Consider the following 19,683-nt stretch of genomic DNA (forward strand, 5'->3'; position numbering starts at 1 on the left):
TTTAATGGAGGTGGTTGTAATGTTATGGCTGATCGGTGTATATAATCTGTATACCGTGTTGTTCCCTTGACTCTTTTGTTTAGTATGGCTGTTATGTGTGTCGCTGGACTCTTCTTCATTCCAGTAGCAGGTCTTACTGGTTTCCACATTGTACTGGTGGCGAGAGGCAGAACGACTAATGAGCAGGTGTGTGTTTTGTTTCTCTAACGCAGGTAATTTTCATAATTGCTTGCAATTAATTGTTAAGATTCAGCAATTAAACATCCTTTCATGGCAGGCATGTTTATTCTGCTCTCTGAGTCGAGTAATAATTGAGCGTACTGTTGTGGAGGGGAGCTGATGGCTGCATTCGAACAGTTCACAACATAAGATTTCAGGGATTTTTAAAGAAAAGAGCCACAATTTACGTCACTCATTAAATTACACTCATAAATTGAACGATAGAATAAATAGAAGCTACGATACAAGCTACGAATGTAAACCTAGAACATCTAGCGACGGTGCGAAGCTTCGTGTTCTGTCTCAAATGCGAAGATTCACATCCGTGTTTTGACCCCCCCTTTGCGTCCACAGAATCGGTTGTTAGTTTTCCAGACTCAGTTACCCCGTGTCATGTGTTTAGCTGCTTTACACTTCCACATCTTGGACATTTCGACCGCGCGATTGCTGACTGAATTGCCGTAGGATCGCCAGGACGCCTCATGGTGCAGATGAACCGGTAAACGTGAGGCGCCTGAACGCTACACGATTTTTGGTTTCGGTGGGTAGCACTCTCGCCTCACAGCGAGAAGCGGTCCGGGTCCGTTCCGTGTGGAGTTCGCATGTTCTCCCCGTGTCTGCGTGGGTTTCCTCCGGGAGCTCCGGTCTCCTCCAGCCAGTACAAAGACATGCAAGTTATGCCCGGTTCACACTACACGATTTTTGCCCTGATTTTCGCTCGCTGACGGGTCGGCGCCAGATTTGCCGGTTCGGGAGCGACTCGGCTCGCAATCGCTGTGTGTGAACTACCCAACAACTCGATCCGACCCGACTGGCAATGAGTGCGGTGTCGAACAGCCAATGAGAACGCAGGATACGGCGCGAGGGGAAACGCAGGGGAGGAGGGTAAACAGGTGGTACAGGGGTGTAATACAGTTTATATCAGAATACATCAGCACACACACACACACACGTTTTACAGTATTTCTGACCTTCTCGTTCTCTACAAAACATAATACCCACGCTGCACTGCAAACAATATTTATTAACCTCCGACTCACTATAGAACGAGCCATGCTGGTCGTGTTGCCAAATCCACTCGGATTCATTTATTTTTCCTCCTTGATTTTACGCTGCACATCAGCGCACAAACTTTGATCGCTCGCTACTTGCTGACGTGCATTTTTGGACGTGGTGTCATTAAACCCCTCGTCACTTCTCGCGTTGACCTGAAAGACTCCCGATTACAAGAGATCCAGTCGTGTAGTGTGAACTGTACAGAGATCTGACGACTTGGAAAGTCGTGTAGTGTGAACTTGGCATTAGAGACTTTTCTGTTTGGTGTGTGTGTGTGTTTACGCGCTAAGTGCATTTTGTCCCATTGTGGATTCCATCATCAATGTAGTCAAAGTGTGCTTCTCTACACACGTGATCTTCTCTGTGCTGCGCCTCAAAAGAACAAACAGTATTCTGCTCCTGCTCTATAAACAGTTTATTACTTTCTTTGTCAACTATATTTTGTTTCTGATATTTCTTGTCATTCTTTTTTTGTGTTAAATGAGTTCGTTGTGTCGTGTGTGGCTGTTTTGTACACGTCAGACTAGACCTGATCGAATCCGTCCTGTTATTGTCCCTCTGTCTGTGTAGGTGACGGGGAAGTTCAGAGGAGGCGTGAACCCCTTCACTAACGGCTGCTGGAGGAACGTGACGCGTGTCCTGTGCAGCTCTCAGGCGCCCAGGTTCGGCCTCGAGCTCATTCTCTATTCTAATTCTTTAAAACGAATGTATGTCTGTTAATGTGATATGAAAAGTGTGATGAGTCCTGCAGTAAAAGTGCTTTTGTACTGAGAGTGAAGCAATGCAACCAGACTTGCTCAACAGGGCCAGACGAGTTTTACTCGGTGATGATAAGATGTGATGTGATGTGATTAGCACCTCTTTTATTTACATGTGTGGCATTTACAGCCGCTATAATCCAAGTTGATTTACTTGCTTAGGGGCCAACAGTGGAAACTTGGCAGTGGTAGGGATTGAACCAGCAACCTTCCGATCTCTAGTCTCGTGCCTTAACCTTAATGTTGTTATTTTAATTTTGATTATTTCCTCTCTTCAGGTACGTGGGCAGGAAGAAGAAGGCTCAGACCGTGTCCGTCCGGCCCCCGTTTCTGCGCCCGCAGCTCACCGAGGCCCAACTGGCAGCCAAAGTGCTTGATAACGGGATTCAGGGAGATCTGCACCGGGTACGCCGACTCCCGCCTGTCCTCCTCCTCCAGTGTTTTATCTCCTCCCTCGGCTCTTACAGCTTCTATCGATGTTTATGACCTGCAATCGCAAAAGCAGATAATCGATGTTGAATTCGGTCATAAATTGGCATTTTATTGGTCACAGACAGACAAAAATTATCTTAATTAATGAAACATTGATTTTTCAAGCACGGCAACAAGACGAGTCTGGAAAAAAGAGCAACAAATTGTTGAGTAAAGCGAAGCACCCTGGGTATTCAATCAGACCAGATTTGTAGGGTGAACATTACCAAAGTTATGGGATAAAAGTACAAATAAAGATAAAAGTTCCTGTACTGTACACTTCCTAGCATAGGATAAACAATACACACTAATCGTGGAGTCAAAAACAAGAAAAAGAAAGTGCCATACTTAGCGCTTTTCCACCAAAAGAACTCTGGTTCTGGTTCTTGAACCGGTTCTGTTCGGGTTTCTTCGAACCTTGGTGTTTTGTAGAGAACCGACCCGCGTTTCCACCAGATTTTGGTAACCGAGCTGCGTCATCAACGGTGGGCGTTACACAGCGAGAGTAAAGAGTAACATGATGGTGGAGCGTGTAGATTAACTGTGGGGATTTGTGCTGCTGCATGGATCAGCTGTCGGTGATGAGAAGACGTGACGTGTTTGTCTCAGTTCTTGTTTTCTTTAGTTCAGTGACGTGAGAAGCGTTTTGTGCTTCACTCTCACCGCGACTCTCGGTGCGGATAACCGATTTGCTCAGCGCTCGACTCGAGCGATAAAACACTAAAGTTCCACGACACGAACAAACATCTGTGTGAAATAACCATTAAACCCATCAAACCCAGTCTAACAGCTCCACATGTATCTGTGTTTAACTGGATTTACTTCACGTGTGTTTATGCAGCTCCAGGTTCTGAATCCACAAAAAGCTTCAACTAAATAAAGCGTAACGTGTCTGAATGTACTAACAGTACCACACAGGAACACTCAATTACTCTGTTATTACAGGTTATAAGTGTCTCTGTACTGGTTATAAGCGCTCTGTACTGGTTATAAGTGTCTCTGTACTGGTTATAAGTGTGTCTCTGTACAAATTATAAGAGCTCTGTACTGGTTATAAGTGCTCTGTACTGGTTATGAGTGTCTCTGTACAGGTTATAAGTGCCTCTGGTTATAAGTGCTCTGTACTGGTTATAAGTGCTCTGTACTGGTTATAAGTGCTCTGTACTGGTTATGAGTGCCTCTGTACTGTTATAAGAGCTCTGTACTGGTTATAAGTGCCTCTGGTTATAAGCGCTCTGTACAGGTTATAAGTTCTCTGTACTGGTTATAAGAACTCTGTACTGGTTATAGGCGCTCTGTACAGGTTATAAGTGCTCTGTACTGGTTATAAGTGTCTCGGGTTATAAGAGCTCTGTACTGTTATAAGAGCTCTGTACTGGTTATGAGTGTCTCTGTACAGGTTATAAGTGTGTCTTTGTACAGGTCATAAGTGCCTCTGGTTATAAGAGCTCTGTACAGGTTATAAGAGCTCTGTACTGGTTATAAGTGCCTCTGGTTATAAGCGCTCTGTACAGGTTATAAGTTCTCTGTACTGGTTATAAGAACTCTGTACTGGTTATAAGTGCTCTGTACAGGTTATAAGTTCTCTGTACTGGTTATAAGTTCTCTGTACAGGTTATAAGTTCTCTGTACAGGTTATAAGTGCTCTGTACTGGTTATAAGTGCTCTGTACTGGTTATAAGTGCTCTGTACAGGTTATAAGAGCTCTGTACTGGTTATAAGTGCTCTGTACTGGTTATAAGAGCTCTGTACAGGTTATAAGTGCTCTGTACTGGTTATAAGAGCTCTGTACTGGTTATAAGTGCTCTGTACTGGTTATAAGTGCTCTGTACAGGTTATAAGTGCTCTGTACTGGTTAGTGACACACTGAATTGCTACTGAATTGGCACCGACAGTCCAAAATCAGATTTTCTGTTATTTATTCCGATTGTTTTGATAAATATGAAAACTTGACTCCGGGGAAGAGGCACAATTGCACAACTGGTGAAAAGTGACTTTTTTAACTCTCCGTTTCTCTCTCGATGTTTCTCTCTCTCTCTCTCTCTCTCTCTCTCTCTCTCTCTCTCTCTCTCTCTCTCTCTCTCTCTCTCTTTCTTTTTTTAGTCTAAGAGCAGTTTAGAGATGATGGAGAGTCAGTCTGCTGATGCTGAGCCTCCTCCTCCTCCTCCTCCTAAACCTGAGCTCAGATACCCGGGCCTGTCGAGAGCACCCGCCGAAGGTACTCAACACGACATCTGAAGCACCGTGTTCCGTATACATCAACATGTCTGCATTTAGCATGCTGAAAAGATAACTTACGAAATGATGATATGGCACTTGATCTTGGTCTTCAACGCTGTGTAAGGACCCTGGTACAGAAGTGGAGATCGGGGCGTGGCTCTCCGTGCGTGAAAACGACCTCACGTGCAAATCCACCGCAGTACGAGAGAATAAGAAGTGGTCGGTGGGACCCTACACGTGTCAGAGAGGAGCGTGTGTCCGGCGAATATACACCCGCCTTGGGTGCCACGGGGGTCCCCGGCAGCGGAAGACCGATTGGCTACGTTAAATTGGGAGAAAAAGGGAGAATATGTCCTTGACGTTGGTTTTTGCCCTCCATCTTCTAGTAGCCTGACATTTTCTCACCATGTCCAGTTCTGCAATGCCCCCTCGTTCACCATGTGCATATTTTACTCACGGTTCGAGTCTACGAACGCTTCAGTCGACCTGTCGTGATTATTCTTGCTCACAGTTAACCGTCCTACAAATACAGTCGACCCTTGACTTACGAATGTAATTGGTTCTGAAGTTCTGTTCTTAAGTCAAAATGTTCGTTAGTTAAACCTATTTTTCCCCATAAGAAATAATGTAAATAGAATTAATCCATGCCAGACCATCCAAACCCCCCCCCCCACCCCTAACCTCTCTAATGTCTTAAATGCTCTTTTTTGTTATAAATATGAGTATATTTTCCATTAAATCTTAAATTATAGAATAGATAACACTGTAATAAACAATAATAAACAACAATACACAGTAGTACTGTACTGTACATAAACACACACATCACATTTCAGTACAGTACGTGTGCTGTATCATACACCATAATACATTTACTTCTTTTTATATAAAACATATCTACCAGAAACAACAATAACTCTCATATTTCTCTAATATTTCCTTCTTTATTTCAGTAATGTTGTATTTTGTAGGTGTAATTACACGAAAGAAAGAATACTTTACTGTGTCGAATTCCTTCTTCTCTCTCACTCACTGTCCGATACACAGTGACACCTACTGGCAGGAGTCATTATACAACAACAAACACCACTGCGCTTTCTCTGCACCTTCTCTGGGGACATTTTAATATTGAATTTTACAAAATATAAAGAAAACACAGGAAAAACTCTGTCCTCTGTCCGAATGTTCGCTCACTGTGTGTATATATATACAGTGTATCACAAAAGTGAGTACACCCCTCACATTTCTGGAAATATTTTATTATATCTTTTCATGGGACAACACTATAGAAATAAAACTTGGATATAACTTAGAGTAGTCAGTGTACAACTTGTATAGCAGTGTAGATTTACTGTCTTCTGAAAATAACTCAACACACAGCCATTAATGTCTAAATAGCTGGCAACATAACTGAGTACACCCCACAGTGAACATGTCCAAATTGTGCCCAAAGTGTCAATATTTTGTGTGACCACCATTATTATCCAGCACTGCCTTAACCCTCCTGGGCATGGAATTCACCAGAGCTGCACAGGTTGCTACTGGAATCCTCTTCCACTCCTCCATGATGACATCACGGAGCTGGTGGATGTTAGACACCTTGAACTCCTCCACCTTCCACTTGAGGATGCGCCACAGGTGCTCAATTGGGTTTAGTCCATCACCTTTACCTTCAGCTTCCTCAGCAAGGCAGTTGTCATCTTGGAGGTTGTGTTTGGGGTCGTTATCCTGTTGGAAAACTGCCATGAGGCCCATGGCAGTCTCGTCAGACCACAGGGCATTCCAGTAATCCATGTTCTTGGACTGCTTGCCTTCAGCAAACTGTTTGCGGGCTTTCTTGTGCGTCAGCTTCCTTCTGGGATGACGACCATGCAGACCGAGTTGATGCAGTGTGCGGCGTATGGTCTGAGCACTGACAGGCTGACCTCCCACGTCTTCAACCTCTGCAGCAATGCTGGCAGCACTCATGTGTCTATTTTTTAAAGCCAACCTCTGGATATGACGCCGAACACGTGGACTCGACTTCTTTGGTCGACCCTGGCGAAGCCTGTTCCGAGTGGAACCTGTCCTGGAAAACCGCTGTATGACCTTGGCCACCATGCTGTAGCTCAGTTTCAGGGTGTTAGCAATCTTCTTATAGCCCAGGCCATCTTTGTGGAGAGCAACAATTCTATTTCTCACATCCTCAGAGAGTTCTTTGCCATGAGGTGCCATGTTGAATATCCAGTGGCCAGTATGAGAGAATTGTACCCAAAACACCAAATTTAACAGCCCTGCTCCCCATTTACACCTGGGACCTTGACACATGACACCAGGGAGGGACAACGACACATTTGGGCACAATTTGGACATGTTCACTGTGGGGTGTACTCACTTATGTTGCAGCTATTTAGACATTAATGGCTGTGTGTTGAGTTATTTTCAGAAGACAGTAAATCTACACTGCTATACAAGTTGTACACTGACTACTCTAAGTTATATCCAAGTTTCATGTCTATAGTGTTGTCCCATGAAAAGATATAATGAAATATTTGCAGAAATGTGAGGGGTGTACTCACTTTTGTGATACACTGTATATATATATATACAGTCATGGCCGAAAGTGTTGGCACCCCTGAAATTTTTCCAGAAAATGAAGTATTTCTCCCAGAAAATTATTGCAATTACACATGTTTTGTTATACACATGTTTATTTCCTTTGTGTGTATTGGAACAACACAAAAAAGCAGAGAAGAAAAGGCAAATTTGACATAATTTCACACAAAACTCAAAAAATGGGCCGGACAAAATTATTGGCACCCTCAACTTAATATTTGGTTGCACACGCTTTGAAAAAAATAACTGAAATCAATCGCTTCCTATAACTTCCTGACACTGCGCCCTACATTGCGACCCAAAATCCTTTGGTAATCTTCAGATTTCATGATGCCTTGCACACAGTCAAGGCACCCAGGGCCAGAGGCAGCAAAACAACCCCAAAACATCTTTGAACCTCCACCATATTTGACTGTAGGTACTGTGTTCTTTTCTTTGTAGGCCTCATTCCGTTTTCGGTAAACAGTAGAATGATGTGCTTTACCAAAAAGCTCTATCTTGGTCTCATCTGTCCACAAGATGTTTTCCAAGAAGGATTTTGGCTTACTCACGTACATTTTGGCAAACTGCAGTCTAGCTTTTTTATGTCTCTGTGTCAGCAGTGGGGTCCTCCTGGGTCTCCTGCCATAGCGTTTCATTTCATTCAAATGTCGACGGATAGTTCGCGCTGACACTGATGCACCCTGAGCCTGCAGGACAGCTTGAATTTCTTTGGAACTTGATTGGGGCTGCTTATCCACCATCCGGACTATCCTGCGTTGCAACCTTTCATCAATTTTTCTCTTCCGTCCACGTCCAGGGAGATTAGCTACAGTGCCATGGGTTGTAAACTTATTGATTATGTTGCGCACCGTGGACAAAGGAACATCAAGATCTCTGGAGATGGACTTGTAACCTTGAGATTGTTGATATTTTCCCACAATTTTGGTTCTCAAGTCCTCAGACAGTTCTCTTCTCCTCTTTCTGTTCTCCATTCTTAGTGTGGCACACACAGACACACAATGCAAAGACTGAGTCAACTTCTCTCCTTTTTATCTGGTTTTAGGTGTGATTTTTATATTGCCCACACCTGTTACTTGCCACAGGTGAGTTTAAACAAGCATCACATGCTTGAAACAAAGTTATTTACCCACAATTTTGAAAGGGTGCCAATAATTTTGTCCGGCCCATTTTTGGAGTTTTGTGTGAAATTATGTCAAATTTGCCTTTTTTTCTCTGCTTTTTTGTGTTGTTCCAATACACACAAAGGAAATAAACATGAGTATAACAAAACATGTGTAATTGCAATAATTTTTGCAGGAGGAATACTTCATTTTCTGGAAAAAATTCAGGGGTGCCAACACTTTTGGCCATGACTGTATATATATATATATATCCAGCTCACCCCAAACCATCTCGATTGGGTTCAGGTCCGGTGACTGTGGAGGCCAAGTCATCTACCGCAGCACTCCATCACTCTCCTTCTTGGTCAAATAGCCCTTATACAGCCTGGAGGTGTGTTTGGGGTCATTGTCCTGTTGAAAAATAAATGATGGTCCAACTAAACGCAAACCAGATGGGATGGCATGTCGCTGCAGGATGCTGTGGTAGCCATGCTGGTTCAGTGTGCCTTCAATTTTGAATAAATCCCCAACAGTGTCACCAGCAAAACACCCCCACACCATCACAGCTCCTCCTCCATGCTTCACAGTGGGAACCAGGCATGTGGAATCCATCCGTTCACCTTTTCTGCGTCTCACAAAGACACGGCGGTTGGAACCAAAGATCTCAAATTTGGACTCATCAGACCAAAGCACAGATTTCCACTGGTCTAATGTCCATTCCTTGTGTTTTTTGGCCCAAACAAATCTCTTCTGCTTGTTGCCTCTCCTTAGCAGTGGTTTCCTAGCAGCTATTTGACCATGAAGGCCTGATTTGCGCAGTCTCCTCTTAACAGTTGTTCTAGAGATGGGTCTGCTGCTAGAACTCTGTGTGGCATTCAACTGGTCTGTGATCTGAGCTGCTGTTAACTTGCGATTTCTGAGGCTGGTGACTCGGATGAACTTGTCCTGAGAAGCAGAGGTGACTCTTGGTCTTCCTTTCCTGGGTCGGTCCTCGTGTGTGCCAGTTTCGCTGTAGCGCTTGATGGTTTTTGTGACTCCACTTGGGGACACATTTAAAGTTTTTGCAATTTTCCGGACTGACTGACCTTTATTTCTTAAAGTAATGATGGCCACTCGTTTTTCTTTAGTTAGCTGATTGGTTCTTGCCATAATATGAATTTTAACAGTTGTCCAATAGGGCTGTCGGCTGTGTAGTAACCTGTCTTCTGCACAACACAACTGATGGTCCCAACCCCATTGATAAAGCAAGAAATTCCACTAATTAACCCTGATAAGGCACACCTGAAAACCATTTCAGGTGACTACCTCTTGAAGCTCATTGAGAGAATGCCAAGAGTGTGCAAAGCAGTAATCAGAGCAAAGGGTGGCTATTTTGAAGAAACTAGAATATAAAACATGTTTTCAGTTATTTCACCTTTTTTTGTTAAGTACATAACTCCACATGTGTTCATTCATAGTTTTGATGCCTTCAGTGAGAATCTACAATGTAAATAGTCATGAAAATACAGAAAACGCATTGAATGAGAAGGTGTGTCCAAACTTTTGGCCTGTACTGTGTATATATATACTGTATATATATATATACAGTGTATCACAAAAGTGAGTACACCCCTCACATTTCTGCAGATATTTAAGTATATCTTTTCATGGGACAACACTGACAAAATGACACTTTGACACAATGAAAAGTAGTCTGTGTGCAGCTTATATAACAGTGTAAATTTATTCTTCCCTCAAAATAACTCAATATACAGCCATTAATGTCTAAACCACCGGCAACAAAAGTGAGTACACCCCTAAGAGACTACACCCCTAAATGTCCAAATTGAGCACTGCTTGTCATTTTCCCTCCAAAATGTCATGTGATTTGTTAGTGTTACTAGGTCTCAGGTGTGCATAGGGAGCAGGTGTGTTCAATTTAGTAGTACAGCTCTCACACTCTCTCATACTGGTCACTGAAAGTTCCAACATGGCACCTCATGGCAAAGAACTCTCTGAGGATCTTAAAAGACGAATTGTTGCGCTACATGAAGATGGCCAAGGCTACAAGAAGATTGCCAACACCCTGAAACTGAGCTGCAGCACAGTGGCCAAGATCATCCAGCATTTTAAAAGAGCAGGGTCCACTCAGAACAGACCTCGCGTTGGTCGTCCAAAGAAGCTGAGTGCACGTGCTCAGCGTCACATCCAACTGCTGTCTTTGAAAGATAGGCGCAGGAGTGCTGTCAGCATTGCTGCAGAGATTGAAAAGGTGGGGGGTCAGCCTGTCAGTGCTCAGACCATACGCCGCACACTACATCATATTGGTCTGCATGGCTGTCACCCCAGAAGGAAGCCTCTTCTGAAGTCTCTACACAAGAAAGCCCGCAAACAGTTTGCTGAAGACATGTCAACAAAGGACATGGATTACTGGAACCATGTCCTATGGTCTGATGAGACCAAGATTAATTTGTTTGGTTCAGATGGTCTCAAGCATGTGTGGCGGCAATCAGGTGAGGAGTACAAAGATAAGTGTGTCATGCCTACAGTCAAGCATGGTGGTGGGAATGCCATGGTCTGGGGCTGCATGAGTGCAGCAGGTGTTGGGGAGTTACATTTCATTGAGGGACACATGAACTCTAATATGTACTGTGAAATACTGAAGCAGAGCATGATCCCCTCCCTCCGGAAACTGGGTCGCAGGGCAGTGTTCCAGCATGATAATGACCCCAAACACACCTCTAAGACGACCACTGCTTTATTGAAGAGGCTGAGGGTAAAGGTGATGGACTGGCCAAGCATGTCTCCAGACCTAAACCCAATAGAACATCTTTGGGGCATCCTCAAGCGGAAGGTGGAGGAGTGCAAAGTCTCGAATATCCGCCAGCTCCGTGATGTCGTCATGGAGGAGTGGAAAAGCATTCCAGTGGCAACCTGTGAAGCTCTGGTAAACTCCATGCCCAGCAGAGTTAAGGCAGTTCTGGGAAATAATGGTGGCCACACAAAATATTGACACTTCAGGAACTTTCACTAAGGGGTGTACTCACTTTTGTTGCTGGTGGTTTAGACATTAATGGCTGTATATTGAGTTATTTTGAGGGAAGAATAAATTTACACTGTTATATAAGCTGCACACAGACTACTTTTCATTGTGTCAAAGTGTCATTTTGTCAGTGTTGTCCCATGAAAAGATATACTTAAATATCTGCAGAAATGTGAGGGGTGTACTCACTTTTGTGATACACTGTATATATAGAGAGAGAGAGAGACGGTCGGAGTGAACGTGTTCGTGACGTCACGTGTATCGCAAATTTAGGTTCGTAATCCGTAATTTGTCCATACGTTAAGTTGAAAAAGATCGTTCTAACTCGAAATGTTCGTATGGTGAACCGTTCGTAACTCAGGGGTCCACAGTACTTGCGATTATTAAATAAATTCTGACCAAATTTGTCCAGTTTACACTTTAGAATTAGAATTAGAGTTAGATTATAAAAATATCCTGCGTGTGTTTTTCAGAGAGCAGCCTGTTGAACAAAGCTCCGCCAACTCCATCGATGTACAAGTACAGACCAACGTACAGCAGTCCGGGACGGAACCACGCAGCGCTGACGCACGCCTACGCCAACCAGGTAACCTGGAAATGACCGTGTTTACATTGTGTGTGTTTGTGTGTGTGTACTGATCTGACCGTGTGATTGTAATATTAATTCATATTTGTTTTGTGACCTTGTTTGTGTTTATTTCTTAATGGATTCGTCATTAATCATTTCTGTGCTTCTCTATGTTTGTTTTTTTATTATTATTTTTATTTATTATGTATTTTCTTTATATTTGGTTGAACCAGTGGCTTTCAGTTGAACATTATCAGTAAGTCGTCACTGTACTCTTGTGTTCTTGTGTGTGTGTGTGTGTGTGTTTATAAGCAGCCCCCTTTTTCCTAGTCTAGCACCTTCAGTCTGTTTACTAACATTTAAGGAATATTTTAGCCAAAACAAAGTGCTAAAACTGTTCTATTTTATCCCAAAATGACATTGAGAGATTGCTCAGGTATAATGCGGCTCACAGTTCAGCCCTGATCGAAGCATTTTACCTTCAGATCATTTTCTGCTTTGCTTGATCACAAAATGATTAAAATGAATTAAGGTTACAAAAGTGTTTCATGTACATTTAACTTGCTTACCCACCAGTCCGAAAATAAAATTCATTGTTTTGGGATTCGAATCAAACCATACATTGATGACCTAAAACTAAGTTCAAATATAATAGCCCAGAACCCTAACAATACCATACCTCAGTGGGAAATCAGAACACCCAACATCATCTTCGACATTGCAGACAAGAGGGAAGGAATCACACACCCAAACATGTATCTTAACAACTTTCTCAGAGAAAGTCAGAGAAAAATATCCCCACCACCTACCAATCTACACGGACGGATCCAAAACCACAGACCAGACAACAGCAGCTGTATTTACAAAAAGATTCACAGACAAAGAAAAGTTACCCCAACCCAGCTTCATCTACATAGTTATGGCACTAAAATATGCAGAAAAAGAACAAAAACACAAAATCTTACTATGCACAGACTCGCAATCATGCCTTAAAGCGCTAGAATTATGCGCATCAGACCACCCTGTCATTAATAACCTACAAAAGACAATCAGCAATTTAACAGAACTGGAATATGACATACAGCTATGCTGAGTACCAGGACTAGGGTGGCCAGACGTCCGGTTTTAGTTCGGACAGTCCGGCTTTTCAGCTGCCAGCCCTCCATCCACGCAACGCTAGGACGGACACTTGAGAATCCTCCTATTGGAGTGAACTGGTTACATTTTTGATTAATATTATCCGTCACTGGCTCTGGTACATGTCAAAACAAATGCTTTGTATTTCATTGGTCTAACAGCCTCGTTTGACTGCTTATACAGTAGAGCTACCACTGGCCAATCGCAGAAGGTCCGCCTCTAAATGCTAGTCTGTGATTGGGTGGTTGAATTTGAGCCCGCCCGCTCTGTTATGTAAACACCTCTACCTGAGTCAGTTAGTCAGCTCTCATGCTCAGGAACGCTGTGAAAATGCCAAAAAGTAAACTTTTGGAGGCAGCGAAGAACTGACTTAAATATGAAAAGTAGACACAACATTTAGTGAGTAAAACAGTAATTTGTTATAGAATTCTTGCTTAAATTGGTCAAAAACTCTGTTATATGGCTTCTGGATTCATTCTGTGTGTTGCAGTATCATGTCCCCCTGTTCCTGGTATGACGTCCTCCTTTTAGGTGTAATGTCCTCCTTTTTGTGACTATGAATGTGGCCACCCTAACCAGGACACAGCGGGATCGCAGGGAATGAAAAAGCGTATCCATTAGGTAGAGAAAAAAACAAGACAAAATACAACAATCATCAAAATGCCATTAACAGATTTTAAACCATCAATAAATCTCTACATCAAGGAGTGAAATACACCCAAACGTCAAAGCTAAACCAAGAATTCACCAGGGACGACACATAGATCAAGTCACATACACAAGGTGCCGAATCGACATCAACACCTGGTAAAAGGAGAAAAAAAAACCCAACCTGTGAAATCTGCCAAACACCTGTAACAATAAAACATATTCTGATGGAATGCCCCAGGTACAGAGAACAAGTGCACATGCCTGAAACCACAAAAGAAGTTCTTACACAAGACAACACAAGAACAGTCCTAACCTACCACACAGCCATAAAAATAAGGATGAAAATATAAAATGGACCAAAATATAAAGACAGATACATAATACCTATTGTTGCCATTAAATGACACAAATGTGTTGAACATGGCGTTAAAATCCAAACAAACAAACCCACCAGTCCGACTTGCTTGTTAGAAAGCTACTTAATTAGCAACTAGTACGAGTAAAGTACAGCGGTACCTTGTGACCCGACGCCCCCTAGACTTGAAATCTTTGAAACTCGACTCACTTCGGGTAGAAAAAATTGGGTAGACTTTTTTTTTAAACATTTATTTAATTAATTTCAGATTAACAATGAACAGCCGCTTTGTTCAGCGCTCGGCTTGAACAGAGCTGGGATCTCGAATACATCGTATCGAGTCTCAGCTCTGCTTGCCGTGGGATATTAAGCCGGATGGGGTCTCTCTCTCTCATACCTAATGCAATTACGACCTCTGCTGGCTGATTGATGGCGCCTGCACAGAGACGGGAAAAGAGTGCTCTCAGGGTGTGTCTCTCCGTACACAGTGCTGATCCGCATCGCACTCGTCAAAGTGTAGGTGATGAGATGCACACGGCTGCTGCGCACGTGTCGGAGGGGGCGTGGGTTAGCTTCGTTCTCCTCGATCAGAGCGGGGATCGGCATCGGTGGAGAGGAAGCATGACGCAATTGGGCAAGAAATTGTCAAAAATTCCCATAAACACACTCCTAAACCTTGTGGAAAGCCTTCCCAGAAGAGTTGAAGCTGTTATAGCTGCAAAGGGTGGCCGACATCATATTAAACACTGGATTAAGAATGGGAGTCACTCAAGTTCATATGTGTGTGAAGGCAGACGAGCGAATACTTTTGGCAATACAGTGTAGACCGCAGTAAACGAATATCACTGACGGCTTCAATCAACCAGACACCGGTTAGGATTTGTGTAGTTCCTAAACATGCATAGCAGAAAAACAGGTTAGTGGATAAGGTACTAGAAAGGCAATCGGAACATTGCTAGTCCAAGCCCCAACATAGCCAATACGGTGGTTGGGTGCCTGAGCAAGGATCTTAAGCTTCAATATATTCAGTCCCAACTGCAGGTCACAGAGTTTAAACTGTGAGTCTGATAAAGCGAATAATGATTAAATAAATATAAACTGTATTTTTGGCTGAACTATTCCTTAAAGCCCAACCATAGACCTGAATAGTACCTGAATGTCCAGTTTGCTCTCTCTCTCTGTACATTATCATCCTTTCCTTAGTTTCTTTAATAATTATTTAATATACTAGCGGGCATAATCGGCAGTGCCTGCAGGGAGGGATGACCGGACTGTGTGGGCGGGGTCTTCAAACGCTGTGTAAGGGCCCTGATTGGCGGATAGAGGCGCCTGTGCAGAGGGCATGGGTGAAAAAGGGTTCCGCAAAGGAAACGTGAGCAGCAATATACCCTCCTCGACTGCGATCAGGGATCCCCCAGCAGCGGAAGACAGATTGACTACGCTAAATCGGGAGAAAATGGGGGAAAAAAAGGCATAAAATATATATTTTTTACAATTATTATTATTATTTAATGTTTAATTAAGCCCTCACTTCCTTTACAGCAGCGTTTCCCAACCTTTTTTGAACCACGGACCGGTTTCATATAAGATATAATTTCACGGATCAGCAGGAGGCTGACAAGGTTGCTCACAAACGGTGTAAAATGAGCTTCTTTCGTTACAACAAGATGACAATAAGACAAAAACACCCGAAATAGAAGCCGTGAATGCTGCTTTTCTAGCGTCTCTAATTATTCATTCTTTCTGTGCGGCCCGGTAATAAATAGCCCACGGACCGGTACCGGTCTGCGGCCCGGTGGTTGGGGAGCTCTGCTTTACAGTGCTGTGTATCTCTGAATTGTGTACAGAAAGGTTTTGCTTAAATACAATAATCAATCTTGCACACGGTAGAAAGAAAATGTCACGTCTCAAGCTCGTCAGTTCGAATCTCGGCTCTGCACGGACAGTGATCGCCGGACCGAGGGAGGGAGGCCGGTAGGGTTTCCTCATAACCGCTGCAGTCACGACCTCTGCTGGTTGATGGTGGTTCCTGCACATTGAGACGGGGGATAATGGAGATCAGTGCGTGACTTTCCAAACAGTCGTCTGCTGCACACGCGTGTTAGTTACAGTGGTGCTGGAACTGGATTAAATGTGGACACGAGGTCCCACCAGTGAAGTTTCTTTAACGTCTTAAAGCTTCCGCTGCTCGTTTTGCTCTCTGCATCTCGGCTTCACGCGCCTGTGTACGTAAGCTGGCTGCTCGGACCCGGCGCTTTCTTAAAAGTGCCTCGTTAATGAGATTCCACCTTCATTACGTCTACAGTTTAGTGCACTTTCTCTTATAAGCCACAAGAATTAATTAATCAAGTGCACAGATAGTGGATTAATGATACAAATAAATCCGCCTCAATGTTTTGGATTCATCACAGGCTGCATTAATTGAGCATCACTTTCAGGAATCATGTTTTTTTCTTTTAATGATGAGGGTGGGGTTGGGCAGCATGTTTCTGAAGAAGACTTCGCTGCTTCTGCAGTGTTTAAATAGGGGTCAGTAAAACACTGACAGATAATGTTTACTGGGCTCTAGTTTATTCCTGGGGCTGTGTTAAGAGTCAGGAAACGGCCGCTCAGGTGGCGCAGCGGTAAAACACACGCTGGAACCAGAGCTGGGATCTCTAACACATCGTATTCATCGAATCTCACATAAACGACGATTGGCCTGTTGTTCAGATATAAGTGGGATTAAGCCGGATAGGGACTCTCTCATTACTAATGCAATTACGACCTGACCTGGCTGATTGATGGCGCCTGCACAGAGATGAGAAAAGAGCGCTCTCAGGGTGTGTCTGTCCGTACACAACGCTGAGCTGAGCTGCATTCGTCAAAGTGCAGGTGATGAAATGCATACGGCTGCTGGGCGGCGTGGGTTAGCTTCGTTCTAAATCAAAAATAGCATAACAGGAATGCACAAAATACGTGGAGGAAGTAAGTATGACTTGTACGAAGTATTGGCACAGTGCAAAGTGGTAAAGTATCTGGGGATCCGGGGTTCGAACGCCTGCATGGACATGATTGGCTAATGTCCGAGGGGGTGGCTGAAACAGCCTAGTCACTTGTCAGTGCGCTCTAAATGCCCGTCCCAACCCTGAATACAGGGCAGCTCGGTGCCCCGGTGGGTAGCACTGTCGCCTCACAGCCAGAAGGTCCTGGGTTCGATTCCCAGGTAAAGCGGTACGGGTCCTTTCTGTGTCGCTCTGTATGCCCGTCCCATCCCTAAATACAGGTGACACGGTTGCTCGGTGGGTAGCACTGTCGCATCACGGCAGAGTCCTGGGTTCGATTCCCAGGTTGATCGGTACGGGTCTTTTCTGTGTGGAGTTTGCATGTTCTCCCCGTGTCTGTGTGGGTTCCCTCCCACAGTACGAAGACGTGCGAGTGAGGTGAATTAGAGATAAGAAATTGTCCATGACTGTGTTCGATATTAAAAAGTTGAACTGATGAATCTGTTCCTGTCATGAATGTAACCAAAGTGTGAAACATGACGTTAAAATCCTAAAAAATAAATAAATAAATAAAAAAGCCTGAATAGAAATGGGAGGGTCGTGTCAGGAAGGGCATCTGAAGGAAATGTGCGGTGCAGAACCAGCTCAAGAGTCTAACTTGATAAATATTTCATTAAATGTGCGTAATTACCCGTCCACAAACGCAGTGTTTACTTTTATTGACCAAAAACAGATCGTTTTAAAGCCAAAGAGAAAACAGCAACGCCAAACCATCTCCAGCGTCAGTGTCGTTCGTTCTCCTGTTAAATTTCTTTCATGTATTACTCCAGCCATGCTTTTAATGTTCAGGTTTTAATAGCGTTTGTCTCTCTCTCTCTTTCTCTCTCTCTCCTCCATTCTCTCGCTTCCCTGCTTCCTCTCTCTCTCGCTCTCTGTAGATGAGCCGCGGGGACAGTCTGAAGGAGTCGTCCTCCTCTCTCCTCCAGTCCAGTCAGCAGCCGGGTTTCCGCTCCGAGCCCAGTCTGGAGGGCCGCGACGGAGGGGGGGGGGAGCGCTCGGGTGCCGAGCGACCCCACGGAGCCCAGGGGGCGCCGTCCACCCCCGCCATCTCCGGCTATCCCTTCGGCGGCCGCTCTTACCCGTCCTTCTCCGACCCCACGGTGCTCTCCGGCGGTGCCTCGCGCTCCTCCAGCGTGCATTCCAGCGCCCACAACGCACCGCTCTCCGAGACGTCTAGCTACAAGAGCTCGGCCAATCAGACGCCGCCCGTGAATCCACGCAATGGCAGCTTGTCCTACGAGAGCCTGCTCACGCCCACCGAAAGCCCGAATTTCGATTCTCCGGGCGCGCCGGCTCCGTTAGGGTACACGTCTCCGTTCCTGTCCGCGCAGATCGCCCAGCAGCGCGAGGAGCAGCTCCACCAGCCCTCCGCCTCCAGCTCGGTCCTGCTGGCCTCGCCTCACCGCGGCTCCTCGTACCTGCGCGGCTCGGTTTCCTCGCCGCCTCTGCCGGAGCGAGAGCGCGAGCGCCTGTTTAACGACGCCCAGCCGCGCCACCACCACCACCACCATCATCACCAGCAGCACCGCCCGCCACGCTTCTCCCGCCCCCCGCTGCTGTCCGATCCGGCACAGCAGAGGCCCTCGAACCCTTACCGCGCACGCTCCACGGACACCCCACTGCCCCCGTCCACCCACCCGCCGCGTGCCGGCCACCCCCCTCCCCTAGGCAAGTCTCTGTCCTATTCGAGCGCCGCGGCCGCCGAAATGCAATACCGCCTGGTGCGAAAAGCCTCCGCCTCCACCTCAACCGGGGTCGGGGGCATCCAGGCGCCCAAGTGAGTAGCACCCTCAGCCTTTCGACGCTCCGCGCTGCCTCCTGCCGCCTCCTTCTTACTCTTCCTACTTCTCCTCCTCCTCCTCCCAGACTCTTGTGAGTGGACGTCTCGCCATCTATCAGCTCGTCTTTACTGCTGTTCATTTTCAGGCTTGTTGGGTTTCTGGTCGACGCTTGCTCACCGTGTCTGCATGCACTGTTGCGTGGTTCATGCATGGGTGTTTTGTGGTGCATTGCTTTTCTCTTTTCAGCTAAGGAACTTCAGAAGTCGAAGTGATCTCGATTTATGGTGCTTTTCTTTTTTTTCTGCATGAATTTTGGTGATGGAAACTTGCAGGCTTTGTTCACATTAATATGCTGAGCCAATCTAGTCCTATCCAATCACAGGATTGCATTTGGGCTCGCGATTTTTGTGCTGATGACCTTTTCAAAGCTCCTCCAATGAGACGAACTGTTTGATAAAAAACTTAATGTGAACAAAGCTTACCGTGACGTATTGTAGTAAAACAGCGAGTGAGGAATGTGATTAGTGGAGGAACTTATGAGCAGTAATAATGAACAGAAGTTTAGTGCTCCTGTCTCCTTCTTTTACTACATTAAACCACGTTAAGCTTTATTTTCAACCAGAAGCGTTTTAGTCTCTGGGAGAAGCTGATTCTGATTCTCACCATTTCTCAGAAGCTGGAGCTGTAACACAAGTTTAAAAGT

General features: G+C 44.8%; 1 protein-coding gene across 1 annotated transcript in view; it reads left to right on the top strand.

Annotated features, from left to right (window-relative positions):
* zdhhc5a (zinc finger DHHC-type palmitoyltransferase 5a) overlaps positions 1-19,683 on the top strand; it is a 36,665-nt gene that overhangs the window by 13,632 nt on the left and 3,350 nt on the right. The window contains exons 5-10 of the mRNA XM_062996283.1: positions 84-186; positions 1,846-1,937; positions 2,312-2,438; positions 4,608-4,722; positions 11,918-12,030; positions 18,078-18,976. Of these exons, the coding sequence (XP_062852353.1) occupies positions 84-186; positions 1,846-1,937; positions 2,312-2,438; positions 4,608-4,722; positions 11,918-12,030; positions 18,078-18,976 (1,449 nt within the window). The remainder of the gene's footprint in view (positions 1-83; positions 187-1,845; positions 1,938-2,311; positions 2,439-4,607; positions 4,723-11,917; positions 12,031-18,077; positions 18,977-19,683) is intronic.

Source organism: Trichomycterus rosablanca, chromosome 5 (assembly GCF_030014385.1).
Source record: "Trichomycterus rosablanca isolate fTriRos1 chromosome 5, fTriRos1.hap1, whole genome shotgun sequence".
NCBI classification, from domain to species: domain Eukaryota; kingdom Metazoa; phylum Chordata; class Actinopteri; order Siluriformes; family Trichomycteridae; genus Trichomycterus; species Trichomycterus rosablanca.